Source organism: Candidozyma duobushaemuli (genome assembly GCF_002926085.2).
Source record: "Candidozyma duobushaemuli strain B09383 chromosome Unknown B_B09383, whole genome shotgun sequence".
NCBI classification, from domain to species: domain Eukaryota; kingdom Fungi; phylum Ascomycota; class Pichiomycetes; order Serinales; family Metschnikowiaceae; genus Candidozyma; species Candidozyma duobushaemuli.
Genome location: NW_020289895.1, coordinates 1,158,648 through 1,177,229, shown reverse-complemented (window position 1 = coordinate 1,177,229; position 18,582 = coordinate 1,158,648). Strand labels below are relative to the sequence as shown.

General features: G+C 47.4%; 5 protein-coding genes across 5 annotated transcripts; 2 read left to right on the top strand and 3 right to left on the bottom strand. All coding sequences in view use genetic code 12, as the record gives it.

Moving 5' to 3' along the window:
* Positions 1–471: 471 nt before the first annotated feature.
* On the bottom strand, positions 472–2,172 carry CXQ87_001995 (uncharacterized protein; the record flags this gene model as incomplete). Its single annotated transcript, XM_025480517.1, has 1 exon — positions 472–2,172. The coding sequence occupies one exon, from the start codon at positions 2,170–2,172 to the stop codon at positions 472–474; it is 1,701 nt and encodes a 566-aa protein (XP_025334817.1).
* A 2,033-nt stretch (positions 2,173–4,205) lies between these two features.
* CXQ87_001994 (uncharacterized protein) lies at positions 4,206–10,722 on the bottom strand (the record flags this gene model as incomplete). The annotated part of the gene is made up of 5 exons (XM_025480516.1): positions 4,206–4,267; positions 4,459–5,539; positions 7,144–7,754; positions 9,463–9,840; positions 9,879–10,722. 5 exons carry the CDS (start codon positions 10,720–10,722, stop codon positions 4,206–4,208), a joined length of 2,976 nt encoding a protein of 991 aa, XP_025334816.1.
* Positions 10,723–12,979: 2,257 nt separating this feature from the next.
* On the top strand, positions 12,980–13,989 carry CXQ87_001993 (uncharacterized protein; the record flags this gene model as incomplete). The annotated part of the gene is made up of 2 exons (XM_025480515.1): positions 12,980–13,183; positions 13,222–13,989. 2 exons carry the CDS (start codon positions 12,980–12,982, stop codon positions 13,987–13,989), a joined length of 972 nt encoding a protein of 323 aa, XP_025334815.1.
* A 1,470-nt stretch (positions 13,990–15,459) lies between these two features.
* On the top strand, positions 15,460–16,686 carry RIM11 (serine/threonine protein kinase; the record flags this gene model as incomplete). Its single annotated transcript, XM_025480514.1, has 1 exon — positions 15,460–16,686. One exon carries the CDS (start codon positions 15,460–15,462, stop codon positions 16,684–16,686), a length of 1,227 nt encoding a protein of 408 aa, XP_025334814.1.
* A 334-nt stretch (positions 16,687–17,020) lies between these two features.
* CXQ87_001991 (uncharacterized protein) lies at positions 17,021–17,449 on the bottom strand (the record flags this gene model as incomplete). The annotated part of the gene is made up of 1 exon (XM_025480513.1): positions 17,021–17,449. One exon carries the CDS (start codon positions 17,447–17,449, stop codon positions 17,021–17,023), a length of 429 nt encoding a protein of 142 aa, XP_025334813.1.
* Positions 17,450–18,582: the final 1,133 nt, after the last annotated feature.

Sequence of the window (18,582 nt, the reverse complement as noted above, 5' to 3'; positions counted from 1 at the left end):
CTTGACGGAGTCTACAAGTTACGGAATTTAAGGCATGAGACGACCACCAAGAAAGCTGGAGAAGCATGCACCTTCAAGGCGATTTAAGCGCCAATGGAACAGCATACTGGTGGCACTCTTCGATTTGATTTCTTTAAAAGGTCTGCTGTTCAAAAGCATAGCATGAATCTGCCAACTCCCCTCCAACTCAAATGCAAAATGACGCTTGCCAACAGCAATAAAACTTCTATACCCGGCATCCCTAATTTAGAAGCCAGTGCCAATTCAGAAGCATTTTTCACGGAAATGTCCCAACAACACCCCACAATATGCGTCGCCGAGAACTTCCCTTCATGCTCAGGTGCCAGATAATGGGACCACATAGCAAGGGGCTCAATAATATTTGCGGGGCATTGAGAGACAACCCGAGGCTACATGCTACAGCTTGCTTAATGAATCGTTTACTATTTCGTGGCTCGTGGCTCGTGGCATCTAGAAAATCTTGAAAAGGACCTTTTCCCACACATTTCTGGGGATAGGATTGTGGTAATTTCTCTCCTCATCCTCCACCATCTCCAACTTGGTGAAGTCAAACTCGTCCAAAGGATTGAGCCATCTCTTGCGGCCCACCCAGAAGTAAGAGTACAATCTGTGGCCGACGTAGAGGCCAAGAACAATGGGAAAGGTGATGTAGGCGGCGATGAAGTCAGCAACGTTGAAGTCGAAGAACACAGCGTATCCGTTGGTGAGGGTGATCAAGATCACAAAGCCCATCACAAAGTACGCTCCGTATGGCTGGAATGGCGTCTTGTATGGCACTCTGCCCTCAAGACCCCTCGCCTTGATGGCCTTTCTCCATCTGGTGTAGGCAAATGCAGCGGTGGTCCAGGAAATGTAACCTGAAATGGTGGAGATGTTGGAAAACCAGGCAAACACCTCAGAGGACGAACTGGAGACGTTCAAGTATGCCAAACAGCCCACGGCGAAAACAACAAGAACACAGTTGATGGGCACACCGAATCTGTTGACTCTGGCGAAAATCTTGGGAGCCAAACCCTTCTTGGCAAGCGAGTAGAGGGTTCTAGAGCCCGCATAGAAGAAGGAGTTTCCGGCAGAGGCGGCAGAAGTCAAGATCACGGCGTTGATGATGTGGTTCAAGACTGGAATACCGGCATTTTGGATACCCACCACGAAGGGCGAGGCAGAGGCATCTCCGCTTTCTCCCATGAGTCTCTCACTTCTGGAATCGGCAATGATACCAATCACCAAGGAACCGATGATATAGAAGAAGGCCAAACGGTAGATAAACTGGTTGGCACATCTTGGGATAATACGACGAGGTCTGACTACTTCACCAGAACAGGCCACAATCAACTCAGGACTCATGATGAAGGAGTAACCGGCTCTGACGATAGCGGTCCAGGTAGCCAAGAAACGGCCGGTGCTTCCGCCGACCAAGTGCTCATGAAAAGCATTTCCATCAGCCCAGTGACGGAATCCAAGCATGTCGTTGGTGGGTCCACCTCCAAAGAACAAGACGATACCCACAATGATCAAGCCCGTGATTGCAAAAATCTTGATACTGGCAAAGAAGAACTCGGCCTCTCCGAAAAACTGCACTGGCAACACGTTCAAAAGAAGCATCATAGCAAGCAAAATGGAAATCCAGATGGCAATGTGGACGTCGGTGGTCCAGTATTGGATCAACATGGCAGCAGCGACGGTTTCGGTTGCAACCAAAATGGAAAAACCGTACCAGTAGTTGTAACCAAGGGCAAAACCGATGGAAGGATCGGTGAAATCGTTGATAAACTGCTGAGAACCAGCACCTGGCACGGGCAAGAATGCCGCCATTTCAGCCAACATGTTCATGACAAACCACACCACAGCCGACATGACGATGTACGAAATCCACAAGGGACCAGGGCCCGTGGTGTACAAAACCTGGCCTGAGCCCAAAAACAACCCAGTACCAATGGCACCACCCAAGGCGATCAACTGGACATGCCTGTTTTTCAAACCTTTCTTAAGCTCGTTTTCACGATCATCAACAAAACCAGCCTCTCCAAAAGGCGAGCCCTCGTTCAGAATAAGTTCCCCCTCACCCTTCTCGAGGAAGTCCACCAGCGCCATGGGCTTCTCCTTGCTGTCAGAGGGAGTCCTAAGTATGGAAGACGTTGGCGATTTGTTCATGGTTTAAGTGAAATCTACAGAATATGGGCCAGCTGGCGGCACGGCCATTATATATCTACAACTAAGGCTGCACGGCGTTTGTCGTGAAGGTGGGGCACTGAAGCGAGAGGTGGGTTGATAACAGGGCCTAAGAAAAGTGAATAAGAAATGGCGCCCAGCAACAATACCGATCAGACACACTGGCGGGGCATCTCCAATGCCGAACAAAGCATGCACTGTGGAAAAAAGCTGAGCCATCCCTGGGGATAAATCACATCCCTGGGGCCGTGGTGGTGGACCTTGGATGCCTCTACTATCACCAAACATCACCAACCCCAGTTCCACGATTATGCGCTCTCGTTTGGTCCAGCGGGGTGTCCTGTGATAGTCTACAGGAAAATCGGAAAGCCTTCTTGCCTCTCAAGGCTTTTTTTTATCAGTTGCGCTGGAACCGTATTCGATGATGCTTTCGCATCTCTTGGCTCTCGAGTAGAGACAGGTCTTCTTGGCAGAATGGGTTTCTTTTGTGGGATAGCGGATCGCTGTAAACTGCCGTGAATAGATACGCACGCCAATAAGGGTACGGAGATCGGAGTGCTTATCTCGGCAACTACGGCCATTTTGTGTTTTCTTGCAGCCGCTTCTCGCGATGGTGTTGGTAGTAACTGCAAGGTGAAGAAAAGGTGGCTTGAGGTGGGAAACCGGGGTAAAATGGATCGTCCGATCGAGATTTACGGGATTGTGGGGTTGGGAAAGTGCTCTACTGGTCAGATTTTTTGTGGTTTCTGGGTTTTCGAAAAGTGCCCAAATGACTGATCTACAGTTTTTAGGTCTATACCACCTGGATGCGGTGTAGACAATGATGCACGTGGCGGACCAGAATGGCAAAAGTTTTTTCTTCGGTTTCTTGATGGCATTATGCAAAAGAGGGATGCTTGTGGGATTTGGGGTATTGATGGTGATTGTGTCGATATTGGTTAGATGGTGGAAATTGTGGGGCACGGCTATCGCTCATACGCACGAGACTGTTAACCCCAACACAGCTATCGAAGTGGTAACAGGGCTCATAACCGGCAGTGCTGTGGATTGATGAAAGAAGAGGACACATCACAATTCACTTCCTCCTTTTCATCGTGATAGACGAAACGTAACTGTCATCTGGGTTCCATCAGACGCTATTTTCGCACATCTCTACAATGTGTGAATGTAGCTTATACTGGAGTGGACCCAACCTGACGCTGTGTTAACACCGTTGGATACTTCAGACCTCAAGTTAGGACAGCCAGACTGCACTTACTATGGAAAGAACAGAAATCTCAAATTAGATTCTCTTCTCTGGATGTCCTTTGACGGCTTGTATTCCCTGGTAACAGACAGATACACATCAATGCCCGACTCGATCTCGCCTCGTGATGTGAAGGTTTAGGCTCCATTCTAAGCTGTAGATACACAGCAGATGGCGAACAATAAACCTGCCGTTTAAGACATGCGATCGACAAAAGCTTTTTGGGCCAAAGACGAAAGGCTTTGTGTCAATTGGAATTCTGCAGTCGAGGAAACCTGGAGGTAATGTCATAGCACGAGCATTTGGACTACCGGCAACGGCATCCTGAAAGTCGCTCCAATCTATGAACCGTAGGCGGCGCTCATCTAGCAAGATTGTTTCATTCTTGAAATACTCGCCATCTTTATACGTTGCTTCCGTCAACCAGATTTCGATGCGTAATAAAGTAATGGTTGTGTCCTTTACTTTTCGGATATATTGGCTCGCGTCTTTAAAGCCCTGCGCCACCATAAATGTGCATCGGACAATTTCATCTAGCTTCATTCCTGGACTAGCGGTTCCGTCACTTGATCCGACCATCGATTGTTTCTGTGACACTACCATCGAGAGTGGAATTCTTTCTGTACTAAAAGGAGATGTTGGGTACGGCGATCTGGTTTCTTGCATGAGGTCCCTCGGAGTGTTTGCTTCAATGACCTGACCATTAACTACTAGACAAGTAGCAACATGGGGTTTACCGGACTTGAAATTAGTTCCAAAGGTGGGCAGATCAATAACCCTGGTTGTCCAACCAGAGAAGCCACTTGGTTTCCATGTGGGGCTTCGGAGCCACTGCCGTATCTTCAACGAGGCAGTTTGACAATGTTTGGTTTTTGGTTTACCTCTGCTAATCCTCGTTTTCTTCATCACATCGTACAGTATCACGAAGCATCCTTCTACGCCATTGTTGTGCAACAGAAAGGAGTATCGTTGGAACTTCCCTGATGATTCATCTGCATGTTGCCGGCTAAAGGTTAACAAACTATCGTCAGTGGGACCAAACTTTTGCAAAAGCTTCACACGGAAATATTGGGCATAAGATTCGGTTCCTTCAGTTCCTAAACTGCGTGGGTTGAATATGTCTTTCTCATGTATTCTTTCATACTTCTCCTGTGCCACATTGAGCTCGACAAACGCAGAAGCATTGAAGCTGGGACCACTTTTGTGGGAAAGTGCTACTGTGATTTTCAACCCGTAGGTTCTAATGAAGCCTTCCGTGAAAAACGTGGGGCCCACTTCTGGAATCACACAGTCATACATTGCGACGGGTATCGTGATATGTCTGTTTAGCATGCTGATCTCCTGGAACAATTTCTTCTCGAGCAACACCTGACTCCGGACTTCTGTCGATTGAAGGCATTTGCTAGGTACGCAGCTGAACTCTTGTAACTCGACCCGGATTGTCGTCAAGTGGAAAGGCTCCTTGAGCCTGTCATCCGAACAACGCTCATCGACAATGCGTAAAGTTAAGGGGAGAAAGCTAGGTACGTGCATCCCGGGAACAACAATACGGTGGTAGGCCTCCTGAAGAATCCATGACGGTTGCTCAAACTCCGCTCTGAATTCAAGTCTTTTTCCGTTCGGGGCAACATCATGAGTTGAGCCCATCTCCAATTCTGACTCAAATCCATAGAGCTGATGCGACATTGGGAACTTTGGACCTGGGAAAACCCGCTTGTCTTCCCCGGCCACTAAAAAGCATCTCCCTACTATTGGCATAGGCATCTCCAGGTCCGACCAGTCAAATGTGTGGTATGTATGAAGCACTTCAAAAACAAGCATGTTGTTTGCAAAATTCGGCCCTGCCCCAAAGCTGGTTACACCGTTTCTTGTACGAGCTTTTTCAACATGAAGCTTCAGGTCAGGATCGTCAGCCAAGTCTGGGGTCTTCACAACGAACTCTGTGACTTGGTGATGCTCACCTTGAAGCAACAAACCTATTGTTCGGAACGAGAAGACCTGCTCGTTTAGAGCACCGACTATGTCATCTAACTGACGATGGAAATTTCTTCTAAAGTTACGAAACTGGAAGATCGTGGTCAACTTCTGTGGTGGGCTCTTAGTCTGAGCACCTCTGCGACTTGGGAGCTTCATCGAAAGGGGGTGTTTTGCTGTAACTAACTTTTGAGAGCGGCAGGATATCCAATAAATAGGATTCCTACGTTTCTGTCGTGACCACTTGGCCGTTTTGTAATTCATTGCATGACCCTTCGTACCAAATGAGGAAAGTTTGACATGGCAAGTGCATCCCTAGCAGAAACGCCACACACCAGTTATGTGTTTATCTGGTTTCCGCATACGTGTTGGCCCGAGGTCAACAAGTTTTGTCAAACTCAAAAAGGAGGGCTAGGCTACCAGCTTTCGTCAACACCACCAGGCTAGAGCTGATGTGTCAAAGTACGATTGGACGGTTGGTTTATTCAAGCTGGCAATAAATATTTTCTCACAACTCCCTGTCTTCATTGGTGTTTCTAGTCGGGAACTTCAGTCCACTTTCAACGCATATTACCACTTGTCTGACGACGAACTGAAGCAGAAGGGGGACAATTGTCCGTCTTTCTGATTCGGGAGATGAAGAAAACCATACGGCAGATTCTGCCAATGGGTAGGTGACGTGTGGGGATGAGACAATACCATCAAACAAATGCCTTCCTCTAGACGGATCAGGGCCTGAAGTTCAGGATGAAGTCTGTCGCGCCTTTCTGGTAGGAGAAAGACATTTGGGTGCTTGATTAGTGGGTTGTGTTTCTATAGCGATATAGTTTTGGCTCCAAATGGAGGGGAATAATCTGTTAGAAGTGCCCTGCTAATACATTCTATTATGAAAAAAAAATAAAAAAATGTCTGGCCCGATTTTCAAGAGTTCAATCGATGAACATAATAACCGACAAAAATAAAGTACGGAGATTAGTTAAGAACGAGAGGAAGGGAATTTATTTTTTATTACTTTGAAAAAGGCCTCCCCCCTCTACCGACCCTTAAGCCTGGTGTCACTACACCAACCCCGACCAATCCGTGATGTGTCCTTCGTGAATGTCGGTCTGGAGTATCTCGCAGCGCCGGAAGTGGAAGTTCTTTACAAGCGGTCGTTGAATAACGGTTGAAATCACACTTTCACGTCTCCAGACTCTTGCTTTGCACGGGCTGAATGCTTCAATGGATGGCAGATGAGCTGGAGCCTACTGGTGCGCCGTTGTTTGGCAGATGTATTAAGACCTATAAAGGTGTGGCGCCCAAGCTCCGTGTGTGACATTAACGGACTTGTTACCAGATCTCTCGAAACCGTGACAAGCCACAGCCGACAGATCAAAGGCTCACTCAGATTTGCCGCCAAATTAGAACCATCCTAGTAGACCTAGTTGCAGCGCTATGTCTAAGACAAGTGCAGCAATCAGACCAGCAGTTTCCTGACCACTGTCTGACATTCGCACTCCAGCCGAACTGACACCAGCCGCGGCTGCAAATGCCAGACACAGAGCCTCAAGATTCGAGATACTTCTCTCTCCACGGCGAGCCTCGTTGGCTTTTCTCCACGATGCAACGGAGGCTTTTGCAAGAGTAAATGCACATCCTCCCGAGAAAAGAGATTGGATCCCCTGGGATTTGTATCCCTTAAGTGCTGAAGCCAATTTAAAGCCCGCTGCCAAACCTAAACAGCAAGGTGGGACGCGTTCACGAAGCCGGATAAGCTCGATTTTGAGCAACTGCTCGAGGTGATCAAGTTCTGGCTTGCACCTCTTATCCTTCGCTGCTTTGAGCCGCATCCGATGGGCCCTGCAAAAGAGGTGTGCCGGGTCATTTGGATCGGATATTCTCGTAACTCTATCAACCGGTATCTGCTGGAGGGTTTCATCGATCTGCGCCAGCGTTGTAGGGTAAGACTGGCTTGAAGTAGTGGCAAAGCGTGTCTCTCGCAAGCATCTTGCTTGAAGCCACTTCAAATAATACCTACCAGGCTGATCTCTCTGGGCTTTTTCCTCCAATATGACTTTTAGCTTAAGAGCGTCACGAGTCTCTGGAAGAATCTCAGGGCTGTCGACGTTAAGGAGATACTCCTTGACAGGATGATCGCCCCCAAGGAAATCTCCCGACCATAAGGAATCCTCTACTTTAACCAATAAAGCAAGCTCCATATTTCCCTCGAGCCTGATGCCGCTTTGTTGAATTTGTTTCTTTCGTAAGACCACAAAATCCCAAAGAGGATTGTCGCTTGTACTCAATTGAGAGTGTAACTCCTCCGCCAGGTCTGACGTGGAATTCAATTGAGAGTGCAACTCCACTGCCGGGTCTGACGTGGGATTCAGTTGAGAGAAGAGGTTCGTCGCTTGATTTCTAATCGACCCAAAAAAGCCTCCTGTGGCTTCTGGGTTCGGTGGGCTCATTCTTGATCTTCGTGGGTTCCACAAATGAAAGGCCTACGGCTAAAACTTGTCGTAAAGCTTGGGGTGCTTATTTGGTACGTTCGATTTGTTCGCTCGTCGTCAATGTTCAACTAGTAGAGGCTAAAAATGAAATTTGAGCTTCTAAAGTCGAAAGTTGGCTCTGGGCGTACGGGGAAAGTAGTTCAAAGTGGTTTTTGCAACCATTTCGCGAGTCACTCATACAAATAGCCCGGACCTTGCGAGCACTAAAAACGATACACTCAGTCGAGTTAATGGAATAACGCCTCTTGAAATGTAAAAAGCTTTCGGGATTCGTACAAATACTTAATCCAGAGCCGCATCGAAACTTCAAAACCGAATTGGACCTAGTTATCTGTTCTCACACAGCGCAGCAGATCGATCTCGACGACGATAGGCTAGTTCTTGATCTAAGGTTCCGTGAGAGAAAGCCTTGATCGAATTGGGTACCTGACAGCTCTTGCTTTGACCGACGGCTTGCGTGGGGCCACCTTGGCGATCATACATCCAGCTTCATCAAGCAATGCCTCAACTTCTGGGTTGACAAGTCAATGAAACCCGTGCTCTTTATGAAAGCATGGTTAAGAGGATAATTGAAATACAGGTCGACCATGGGCCTGTGAATCTTTCACACATTCTACGCTCTGACCCTCATGAGCCAGACCAAGTACTGTGAGCCCTTCCTCAAACTGCACTGGATGAACTGAAATATCAAACTTGATTCTCATCTATGGATGTCCTTTGGCGGCATGTCTTCCCAAGAAGGGAACACAGTGATTCAGATCAATGACGTACCCGTTTCTTGCGTGATATAAAGTTGATGTCTGCAATGAAGGGTGTATCTACGCCCCAGATTAGACACAACAAAGCTGCAATCCAACTCATGCCAGCGAGCAAGGCCCTTCTTGAAACAAAAGAGAGAAGGCTTTGTGTCGATTGGAATTCTGCAGTCGAGAAAACCTGGAGGTATTGACCTTGTACGAGCTTCTGGACTACCGATAACAGCATCCTGAAACTCGCTCCATCTTATCGTGCACGGGAAGTGGCCGTCTAGCAAGGGTGTACTTTCCTCAAATTTCTTGCCATTTTCATATCTTTCCTCCAATAATGTGATTCTGATGTGTTCCAAACGAATGCCCGTGTCCTCTACTTTTTGATACCGGCTAGCATCCTTGAAGGGCCGTGCCACAATGAACTTACAGACGGCAAACTTATCTAGCTCCATCCCCGGAGTAGCGCATAAAAAAGTTTCTTCTCTCGATCGGTGATATAAAGTACGCCCATTCAGCGACACTACTATCGAAAGTGGGATCCCTTCTTCACCCAAAGGACATGATGGGTACGGGTATGACCTGATCAGCTGCGTGAAAGCTCTCGGTGAGTTCGCTTCAATGACTTGACCATTAACTACTAAACAAGGAGCAGTAAGGGGTATGAAGCGGCTGGAACCAGCTCCAAAAGTGGGCAGAGTAATCCTCCTGGTTGCCAAGCCAGAGCAGAGACATTTCCGACTTGGTAACCATGTGGGGCTTCCGAGCCACTTCTGTAACTTCAACGAACTTTGAAGAAAGTCACTTTTTGGTTCACTTCTGCTATCAGCGAATTTCGGTCCCTTCATGATATCGGCCGATAGTAAGAAGCATCCTTTCTCGCGGTTGTTGTGCATCAGGAAGCAGTATCGTTGGAACTTTCCGGTAGCTTCATCTGCATTTAGACGGCTGAAGGATGACAAGCTATCGTCAGTTGGTTCAGATGTTTGGAAAGGCTTCAACGAGCTATGCGTGCCATAACAAGTTTCGATTCCGTCAGTTCCCATATAGCGTGGGTTGAATATGTCCTTCTCATGGATTCTTTCATACTTCTCCTGTGCCACATTGAGCTCGACAAACGCAGAAGCATTGAAGCTGGGACCACTTTTGTGGGAAAGTGCTACTGTGATTTTCAACCCGTATGTTCTAATGAAGCCTTCAGTGAAAAACGTGGGCCCACTTTTGGAATCACACAATCATAGAAGTTATCGGGTAGTGTGAGTAACCTGTTAACTCGGAAGATCTCCATGGATATTTTCTTGTCGACTAGCACCTTGCTCCGGACTTCTGTCGATTGAAGGTACTTGTTAGGTACGCAACTGAATTCTTGAAACTCCACACGGACATTGGTCAAGTGTAAAGGCTCCTCGAGCAACATATCAAGAATACGACGATGGGCAACCTTTACACTCAAGAAAAGGAAGCTTGGTACATACATCCCGGGAAGCACAATACGAGAGTAAGGCTCTTGACGGATCCACGGGACTTGCTCAAAGTGTGCTTCAAATTTAAAACTTCCACCGCTCAGTGCATGATAATGAGTTGAGCCCTTCTCCAATTCAGACCCAAATCCATAGAGCTGATGCGACATAGGGAACTTTGGACCTGGGAAAATCTGCCTCTCTTCTCCGACAGCCAAGGCGCATCTCCCTACTATTGGCATAGGCATCTCGAGGTTCGACCAGTCAAATTTGTGGTATGTATGAAGCACTTCAAAAACAAGCATGTTGTTTGCAAAATTCGGCCCTGCCCCAAAGCTGGTTACACCGTTTCTTGTACGAGCTTTTTCAACATGAAGCTTCAGGTCAGGATCGTCAGCCAAGTCTGGGGTCTTCACAACGAACTCTGTGACTTGGTGATGCTCACCTTGAAGCAACAAGCCTATTGTTCGGAACGAGAAGACCTGCTCGTTTAGAGCACCGACTATGTCATCTAACTGACGGGTGAAATCTCTTCTAAAGTTACGAAACTGGAAGATTGTGGTCAACTTCTGTGGTGGGCTCTCAGCCGGAGCAGCTCTCTGACTTGGGAGCTTCATCGAAAGGGGGTGTTTTACTACTTTTCGAAATAAGAGATTCTCAATTTAAACGATTCCTACGTGTCTGTCGTGACCACTTGGCCGTTTCGAAATTCATTGCATGACCCTTCGTACCAAATGAGGAAAGTTTGACATGGCAAGTGCTTCCCTAGCAGAAACGTCAACTCACCGCTGACGTGTTCACCTGGTTCATCACGCTTGTTGGCCCAATCGAAGCCAACGGGTTTTGCCAAAGTCGAATAAGGAGGGCTAGGCTACAAGCTTTCCTTTGTACCGCCACGCTAAAGCTGATGTGTCAAAGTATGATTGGATGGTTGGTTTATTTACACCGGCAACTCTTATTTTCTCAAAATTCCCTGTCTTCATTGGTCATTCCAGCCAGGTACTTCAGGCCAATGCACATTGCCAGTCGCATTCGGGCCCGAAGCCGATTCAATCGATCAACTTAATAACCGAAGAAAATAAAGTGTCTACGGCAGATGTTCCATTTGACCGCCAGCTTTAAGCGGTCTCTGTATTCTAGAGGCACTGGGCCTAAACAGAGACCCTAGAGCCAATCGTCCTTCTGGATTTCCAGCAGCTTGAGTTCAGAACCACACAAAATACCTCTCTAACCGAAACAATGTACCCCAGACATCTAGACGGATGACCTGAAAAGCACAGCCCTCAACGGTCCAGTGATGACCGGATACAGCAGAGAAGCAGGTCGGCTATTTCCAGATCGAGGAGGGAACATCTACAGGTTCAACGGTTTTCCGGGGTCTCCATAGCAATGTTGCGATGCCGCCCCAGAAGGGAGGTGTTTCTGCTGAATTGAGCAAAAAAGTACCGAGATGAGTTATAGAACGAGAGAGGAGGGAAATAGTGCTAATTATTTTGAAATCGGCTTCCCCCTTTGCCGACCCTTCAGTGGTGTCACTAAAGCACTTTCCGACCAATCCGCAATATGTCCTTCGTGAATGGCTGCAAACGCGAGGGTGCAGAGAGTCCCTGTCAAACTCCAACCACCCAGCCAACCAAAAGACACCAGAACAGATTTCAAGATTCCCAAATGTTACATCTTGCAATTCCAAAGCACTTCTTGTTCTTATCTCTGAAACAAAGGCGCCGTCCGGGTGGCTGTTTTGCGCTTTCTCCGGCGGATAACCGGATCCACGCTACGTAAGCCGATCTAAGCGCCATTACCTCACCCGCACCCACCCTTGGATTAACGAAGCCAAAGGTGATTTTCAAACTTTCAAGCTCAAACGAGGATGTAAAATAAAAAGATCAAAGCATCGACGTTGCGGCGCTGCGGCGGCCCAGAATACGAATATTTTCTTGAACCGCCGCCGCAAAACTCACCCTGGACCATCTCCAGGCAAAAGCTCATCTAGGAACTTTCATTCGTCAAACTCTAGCCTATGTCTGTAGAGCATTGTTGGAAACTAAGCCTTTTTGGCTTTCTGCCGTTTTCTAGAACAAGCCGGTTTTCAACGGCACCAGGACCTGAGGCAAAAGCAACCACGACGTCTCGCTAAAGCACAAAAAGCCTTTTTGCTCCGTTTTCATGTATACTTGTATTTTTGGTCAGCCGTTGAGAACAATGGACCGAACGGCATTCGGGTGGTCGGGCCGTTTTCATTTTCCACTGAGCTGGCGATATTTGTTAAAAGAAGCCGAAGAAGACTATTTTGGAGAAATCTGTTCTGAAGAATCTGCTCCAAAATGATTGTTCATCTACATAAGAGAAGAAGACGGCTCGGCTGCTTCGTTCCCCTCAGACCCTCTCGATAATGAGACAACGGTACAAACAAGCCGAGAATTGCGACCAGCTGAACAATGGAAAGGCTGTGATGGCAGGGTGAGGATGAAGAAGAGGAAGTAGTTTAAAAAAAGTTTTTCAAAAAGTGGAAAATCTCGAAAACATACCCCCACTATCAGCATCTCACAACCTCTACCTAGATCCAGGCAGCGCATTCCAAAATATATAGCCGTTGCTGCTGGACCTGCGAAACGCAAAGCCGCAGAGCAAAACAACAGCAGTCTCTCTAGAAGAAGTAAATAAATTCAACAACTTTTAGAATTTTTTAAAAAAGTATTGTTTTCAAAATTTATGAAAACCACGCAACAGGCCACACCGGGTTATACTTTGTCTCGTATTTTTTCTGGTGTACTCATCCGTCAGGCCTGAGGCTTCCCCACCTGCCTGCCTGCCAGAAAGCGTAACCGACTATAAAAGGCCCTGCCCCGCCTCCAACCTCTGTAACCGTGCCAAATGACTACCCTTCTTAAAGGCATAGGAAAACTCCACGTTTCCAGCAACACCGCGCTGGACTCGCCCACGGACGAGGACTTCATCAAGTGCTTGGACTACGACGAGTTGGAGCGCAAGTTTGGCTGTTTCAAGTACTACCCCAAGTTCCTCAACAACTATGACTACCTGACGCCCGAGATCAAGGAGATGATTGGCGACAAGCCCGTGTATCTGAAGGCCAACAAGCACCTCAAGGGTTCAAGAACCCGGGCACGAAAAAGACGTTCGTTACCGAGATTGACGTGGAGACAGGCGAAATGACCGTCAAGGAGAAGATGGAGAAGAAGGACCGCAAGGCACGCAGGGAGGAGAGGCGGGCCCGCCGTGAGGAGCGCCGGGACGACCGCAAGGAGGACCGTAAGGAGCGGAAAGAGCTCCGGAAAGAGCAGAAGGAGCGCAGAGACTTGAAGAAGAACGGCTCCACCGTCGTGGACACAACGCTACCCATCATTCAGAACCAGCCCAGAGGCAGGCAAGACTCGGTGGCGACGGGGAACTCCGGAAGCACGCAGAATCTGGGTCCCATGGGTGCTCCAGCCAAGGTGGAGCCTTCCAACGGCAATGCTAACGGCACTGCCCACGCCAACGGGAACGCCAACACGGACGGGTTCCGCTTCAACAACCCCTTTGGCGACCAGAGCACGTTGGTTTCTGAACACGAGCCCAAATCCAGAGTCAACTCCATAGCGTCCAAGGCGAGAGAGAATTCGGTCCACAGCGGCGTGAAACCCCGCCAGAACTCGGTGCAGACGTTGGAGAAGCCTCGCAAGCTGACATTCTCGCTGAAGCTTCGTGACATGATCATGCCCCACAGGCACACCGTCGCTCAAGACAGCACAGACCTCCAGCGGACCCAGTCGTATGACCAGACACGGCTGCTAATGACATTCAACCGGGGCGCAAAGACCGGGTTGATGAAGAATTCCGAATCAGCTCGCAGGATGAGCGAACAAATTGGTACGTATACTTGAGAGATAAGAGAGAGAGATAGAGATCCTTCCAGAATCCAGATCCATCATTTCCAGAGAATCCAGATCCATCATTTCCAGAGAAACCAGATCCATCCGCAATCCCAGATCGAGACAATCCAATGCCAGAGAACTTCCCACAATTACAAATTCCACATACCTAAGAATTCCCCAGCCCACTCCACATTGAGATCACAGAACAGAGACGTAGAGTTATGTCATTCGCAGTTGAAGCACAAAGGGAAACCACAGGGACCAACAATCATAACCAAATCAAGGAACCGAAATCGAAGAAATTGCAAGGTGGGGAAGCAGAATTACCAAACGCGGTGGGTCGGCCAGGTTGGCCACTATAGGGCATACTCGCTTTCAGGCTCGGGCAGGATGCCGCACAGGGTGCAGCATTTTTACGAGCACGTAGAATTGGCGAAATTTGGCTGATCAAATAGCGAGCCTGAAACCACCAATGGCTTGCGTTGCAAAATCCTTCGTAACTTGTGGAGAAGCATCTCTTCCCCACACATATGCAGGGCAGCATAAGTGGTCTCGGTCGCGTATTGGTGCCATGAGACTTGTTGGTGAAGCCTCATTGAAGTTGACGATAATGACAACTTCTCGCCTAAGATCCACTTGCCGACGGTGCCGCTTCTCGTGATCAATATTCGAGTGTTTCCTTTGCGGGGTTTTGCAGACCGGCATCATCACGATTTCCATGCAGGAAAGATGAATAAGGGCGCATTGCAAAGCTGGCTAAAGAGCGACGGTCCAGTGCAGGAAAGGGTGCTGCTGCAGCAGCTTGTTCCGCTGAGCTGATCGGGTGTTTCCGCTAGGATTCAATGTCGGAGACGTTAGGGCCTAATTGTGGAAAAAAGCTTCAGAGAAAGGCACACGTGGCAGTTTGCGACACGTGATTTGCTATCTGGCCCAGTTCTCCCCTTGTTATCCCTGCGGCGAGACTACGTCAGCCCCGCAGGATGTCGTGCACCGCGGCAACCCCACCCTGGGAGAAGTCTATCGATGGTGAAGTCGATCGTGGCAGAAAGTCGTGCGCGCCCAAATTTGCTGCGTGACCTAAACCTGGTCGCAACACCCGCGAGTATTCAAGGCCTTGTTTTTTCTGGGGTTTACCCTTTGTGATTTACGGATCCATAGAAGAGAAAAGTCAAGTCCAGCACGAATTGAACCTCGTTTGGACCCGCATCAGTGTTATTTCCGAAGTTTAGTGGTCGGCACGCATCCTGGGGTCAAATACCCATATCCACTCACGATTGACGTCTCCGCTCTGTTCTTCACGATAGGCCAACATAGGCTCTCTACCACCTGTGATCTCACTGCTTGAAACGTGTCCTTTTCGACCAAAGAGCACTTCACTCATTCAATTACCACGGCTCCGCCTCCATTTGCTCCCAGTTCCCCAGTCCAAAGTGATCTCGTTTCTCCCGTCCCTCTCGACAAAGTGTCACACATACTAACATGTCCAAAATAGAAGTCATAACTGAGAATGTTAACAACGGTCTGACGGGGAAGCTCGAGTCAATTCAGTACACCAAGTCCCAGATGGTAGGCCACGGGTCCTTTGGTGTGGTGTTTCAGACTCAGCTCTTACCGTCCAATGAGATTGCTGCCATCAAGCAGGTCTTGCAGGATAAGCGATTCAAAAACAGAGAGCTTCAAATCATGAAGTTGGTGCATCACCGTAATGTCGTTGACTTGAGGTACTACTTCTACACCAACAATGACAAAAACGAGTTGTTCTTGAACTTGATCTTGGAATTTGTCCCCGAGACATTATACAAAGCATCGCATTACTATGTTTCCAAAAGACTTAGCATGCCCTCTTTGGAAGTGAAGTTATACACTTACCAAATGTTCAGGGCCTTGAACTACATACACTCCCAGGGCATTTGTCACAGAGACATCAAACCCCAAAACTTGTTGATTGATCCAGAGACTGGTGTGCTCAAATTGTGTGATTTTGGCTCGGCCAAAATCCTCAACCCTCTGGAACCCAACGTGTCATACATTTGTTCTAGGTACTACAGAGCTCCAGAGTTAATTTTTGGCGCAACCAACTACACTACCAAGATCGACGTCTGGTCTGCAGGATGTGTCATGGCCGAATTAATCTTTGGCCAGCCCTTATTCCCTGGTGAGTCTGGTGTTGACCAATTGGTTGAAATCATTAAGATTTTGGGCACGCCCACAAGAGAACAGATCAAGAATATGAACCCAAATTATACCGAGTACAAATTCCCACTGATCAAGCCTGTGCCTTTGTCGAAGATCTTCAGGAAGAACCCCAACGACTGTGTTCAGTTCATAATGAAGATTTTGGAGTACTCTCCTGTCGATAGAATCTCGTGCATTGAGGCCTTGGCCGACCCTTACTTTGACGAGTTGAGGGATGACAACACAAAGTTGCCTAATTACAGGAAATTGTTCAGCCAACAAATCTACAGCAACTCCTCGCACCACCCACATCAGAATAACGCCAACTACCAATTGTATTCTAATCAGCCTGATGTGCGCGACTTGCCGGAGTTGTTTGATTTTGATGACCGTGAGATGTCCGTGGAGCCTTCCTTGAATCTGGTGTTGGTTCCCAAGCATGCATTGGATAGATTGAAGATCACGAGGGGAAACAGCTTGGACTCGTTTGTGCCAATGAGCCCCGCAGAGATGGAGGTCACATTAGAGTAAACGTTGCGCTGCTCGCTACACATACTGACATCTAATGTCTAATTTTGCTTATGTTGTCATGATGAATGCTAAAAAAGTTGAACGCCTTTGGCCGTTGTAGATTATAGTCTTGGTTTCTCTATCTTCTTCACCTTGTGCTGAGTTGGTGCCTTTGGTGCCTCCACTGGTGGAGTAGGAGTTTTGCGTTTTCTAGAAAACAATCTGGTGATTGGCAAAACAAACCATTTTGCAAACCATGGCATTCCCAATAGACTGAAAGCTAGTCTGACTGGGAAAAGCGCCTTCACTATAACATAAGCGTAAGCACCTTCCATGATGATTTGAACCTTTTCATTCAACGAGTAGTTCCCCAATCAAATGACTCCATAGCCAGATCTATAATTTTAGTTCCCTTTTCGATGGCCCAAGAAGGCAAGTCTAATGAGGACACCATAAGCAAGTCATGGTACGAATGAAGCATGTACCATATACCCACCAAGGGCACTATGGCAGTGAGTTCATGAAGCACAAGAAAAGCAGTCACATGAGAGACTGGAGCGTGTATGAATTGTGTTGTCCAAGGTCTCAAAAATCTGGGAACTTTGCTCAAAATAGGGTGTTTATCAAAGGCCTTATGATCGATTTGCTTCTTGTTTTCTGGAGCCGGAGTTTGTGGGGTAGGCTGTTTGTTGAAAAGCATACGCGGGGCAGAGTTGTGGATCCACGCGTACGAGAGACGCGTATGTGGTTTCGGGAACGCTGCAAGGCGTCTTATAGGCAACATGGAGAAGAAGTGAAGAAGGTGTAGTTGGAACGAGGAAGCAAGTGATAAGCCGGCAGTCACGTGAATGAAATTTGGCCTTTGACGGAGATGGGTGATAGAAATTCTGGGAAAATGTTTGTGTTATTATTTGTAAGTTGAAGGTAGAATGGAGTTCGGTGATTCAGTCGTTGCTGTTGGTGGTGTTGTAGATGGTGTAGGTGCTTTCGCATAGTAAAGGTCTAGCAAAGTGGGACACGGCTGAACCATATCAAGAATGCAAAAGTTGGACAACTCTGAGAGAAAAAATGTCTAGTTTTTGACCATCAAATCGAAAATGAACAGTTTTCTGAAACAATTGACCGGTCTATTCATGGGTTTGAATGCTTACAAGCTTATGAAGCATTTGCAGCCAATGAGCCATAGCAGCAAAGCACAATGTTCGATTAGATTCAGAATGGATAAACCCATGCGTTTAGTGAGACAATCCATAGAAATCAGCAATCACTTCGATTGGTGCTTCGAATCATGTTTGATGCCCATTGCACCATCAGACCATAGTGATACGATGACCTCAAACTCAAAATGGTATAAGTGGACATGTACTTTGTCTAGCACAACTAATAGAAAGCTTTATGGGATCCAGCCAAATAAGCTTTTACGAATACCTTATCCCCCTAAGCATCCTAGCTTCTTGTACAATTGGAATGTGGGATCAAGCCTTAGCTTTTCATGTAGGCCCTCCACGAGAAAAATTTCAGCAAATGTTGTCTAAAACCTTAAAAAAACAATCAACGTATCTCCTCAAATACACTTTCCCCCGTTATCTTCAATTTTTCACCGACATGACAAATTTCACCTCGAGCTGCACAAGCCTCCCACGTATGAAACAACCACCATACCCAAAACCATAAATCGTTACAGACAAACAATCATCACCAATTCATTCATTTACTACCATCCCAAATTACATTGATATCGTAAATTACCCGTAAACTAGACACCTCCCGTTGTGGGCCGTTGGACCATACTGCATACCCACTTCTCCATGTCCAATAAGAGATCCACCAATACCGAACACTTGGGCCCGGAAATATGATCAACCATATCCAATTCCCTACTTCCCTATCATTTTATTTCACAATTGCCACCCAAAT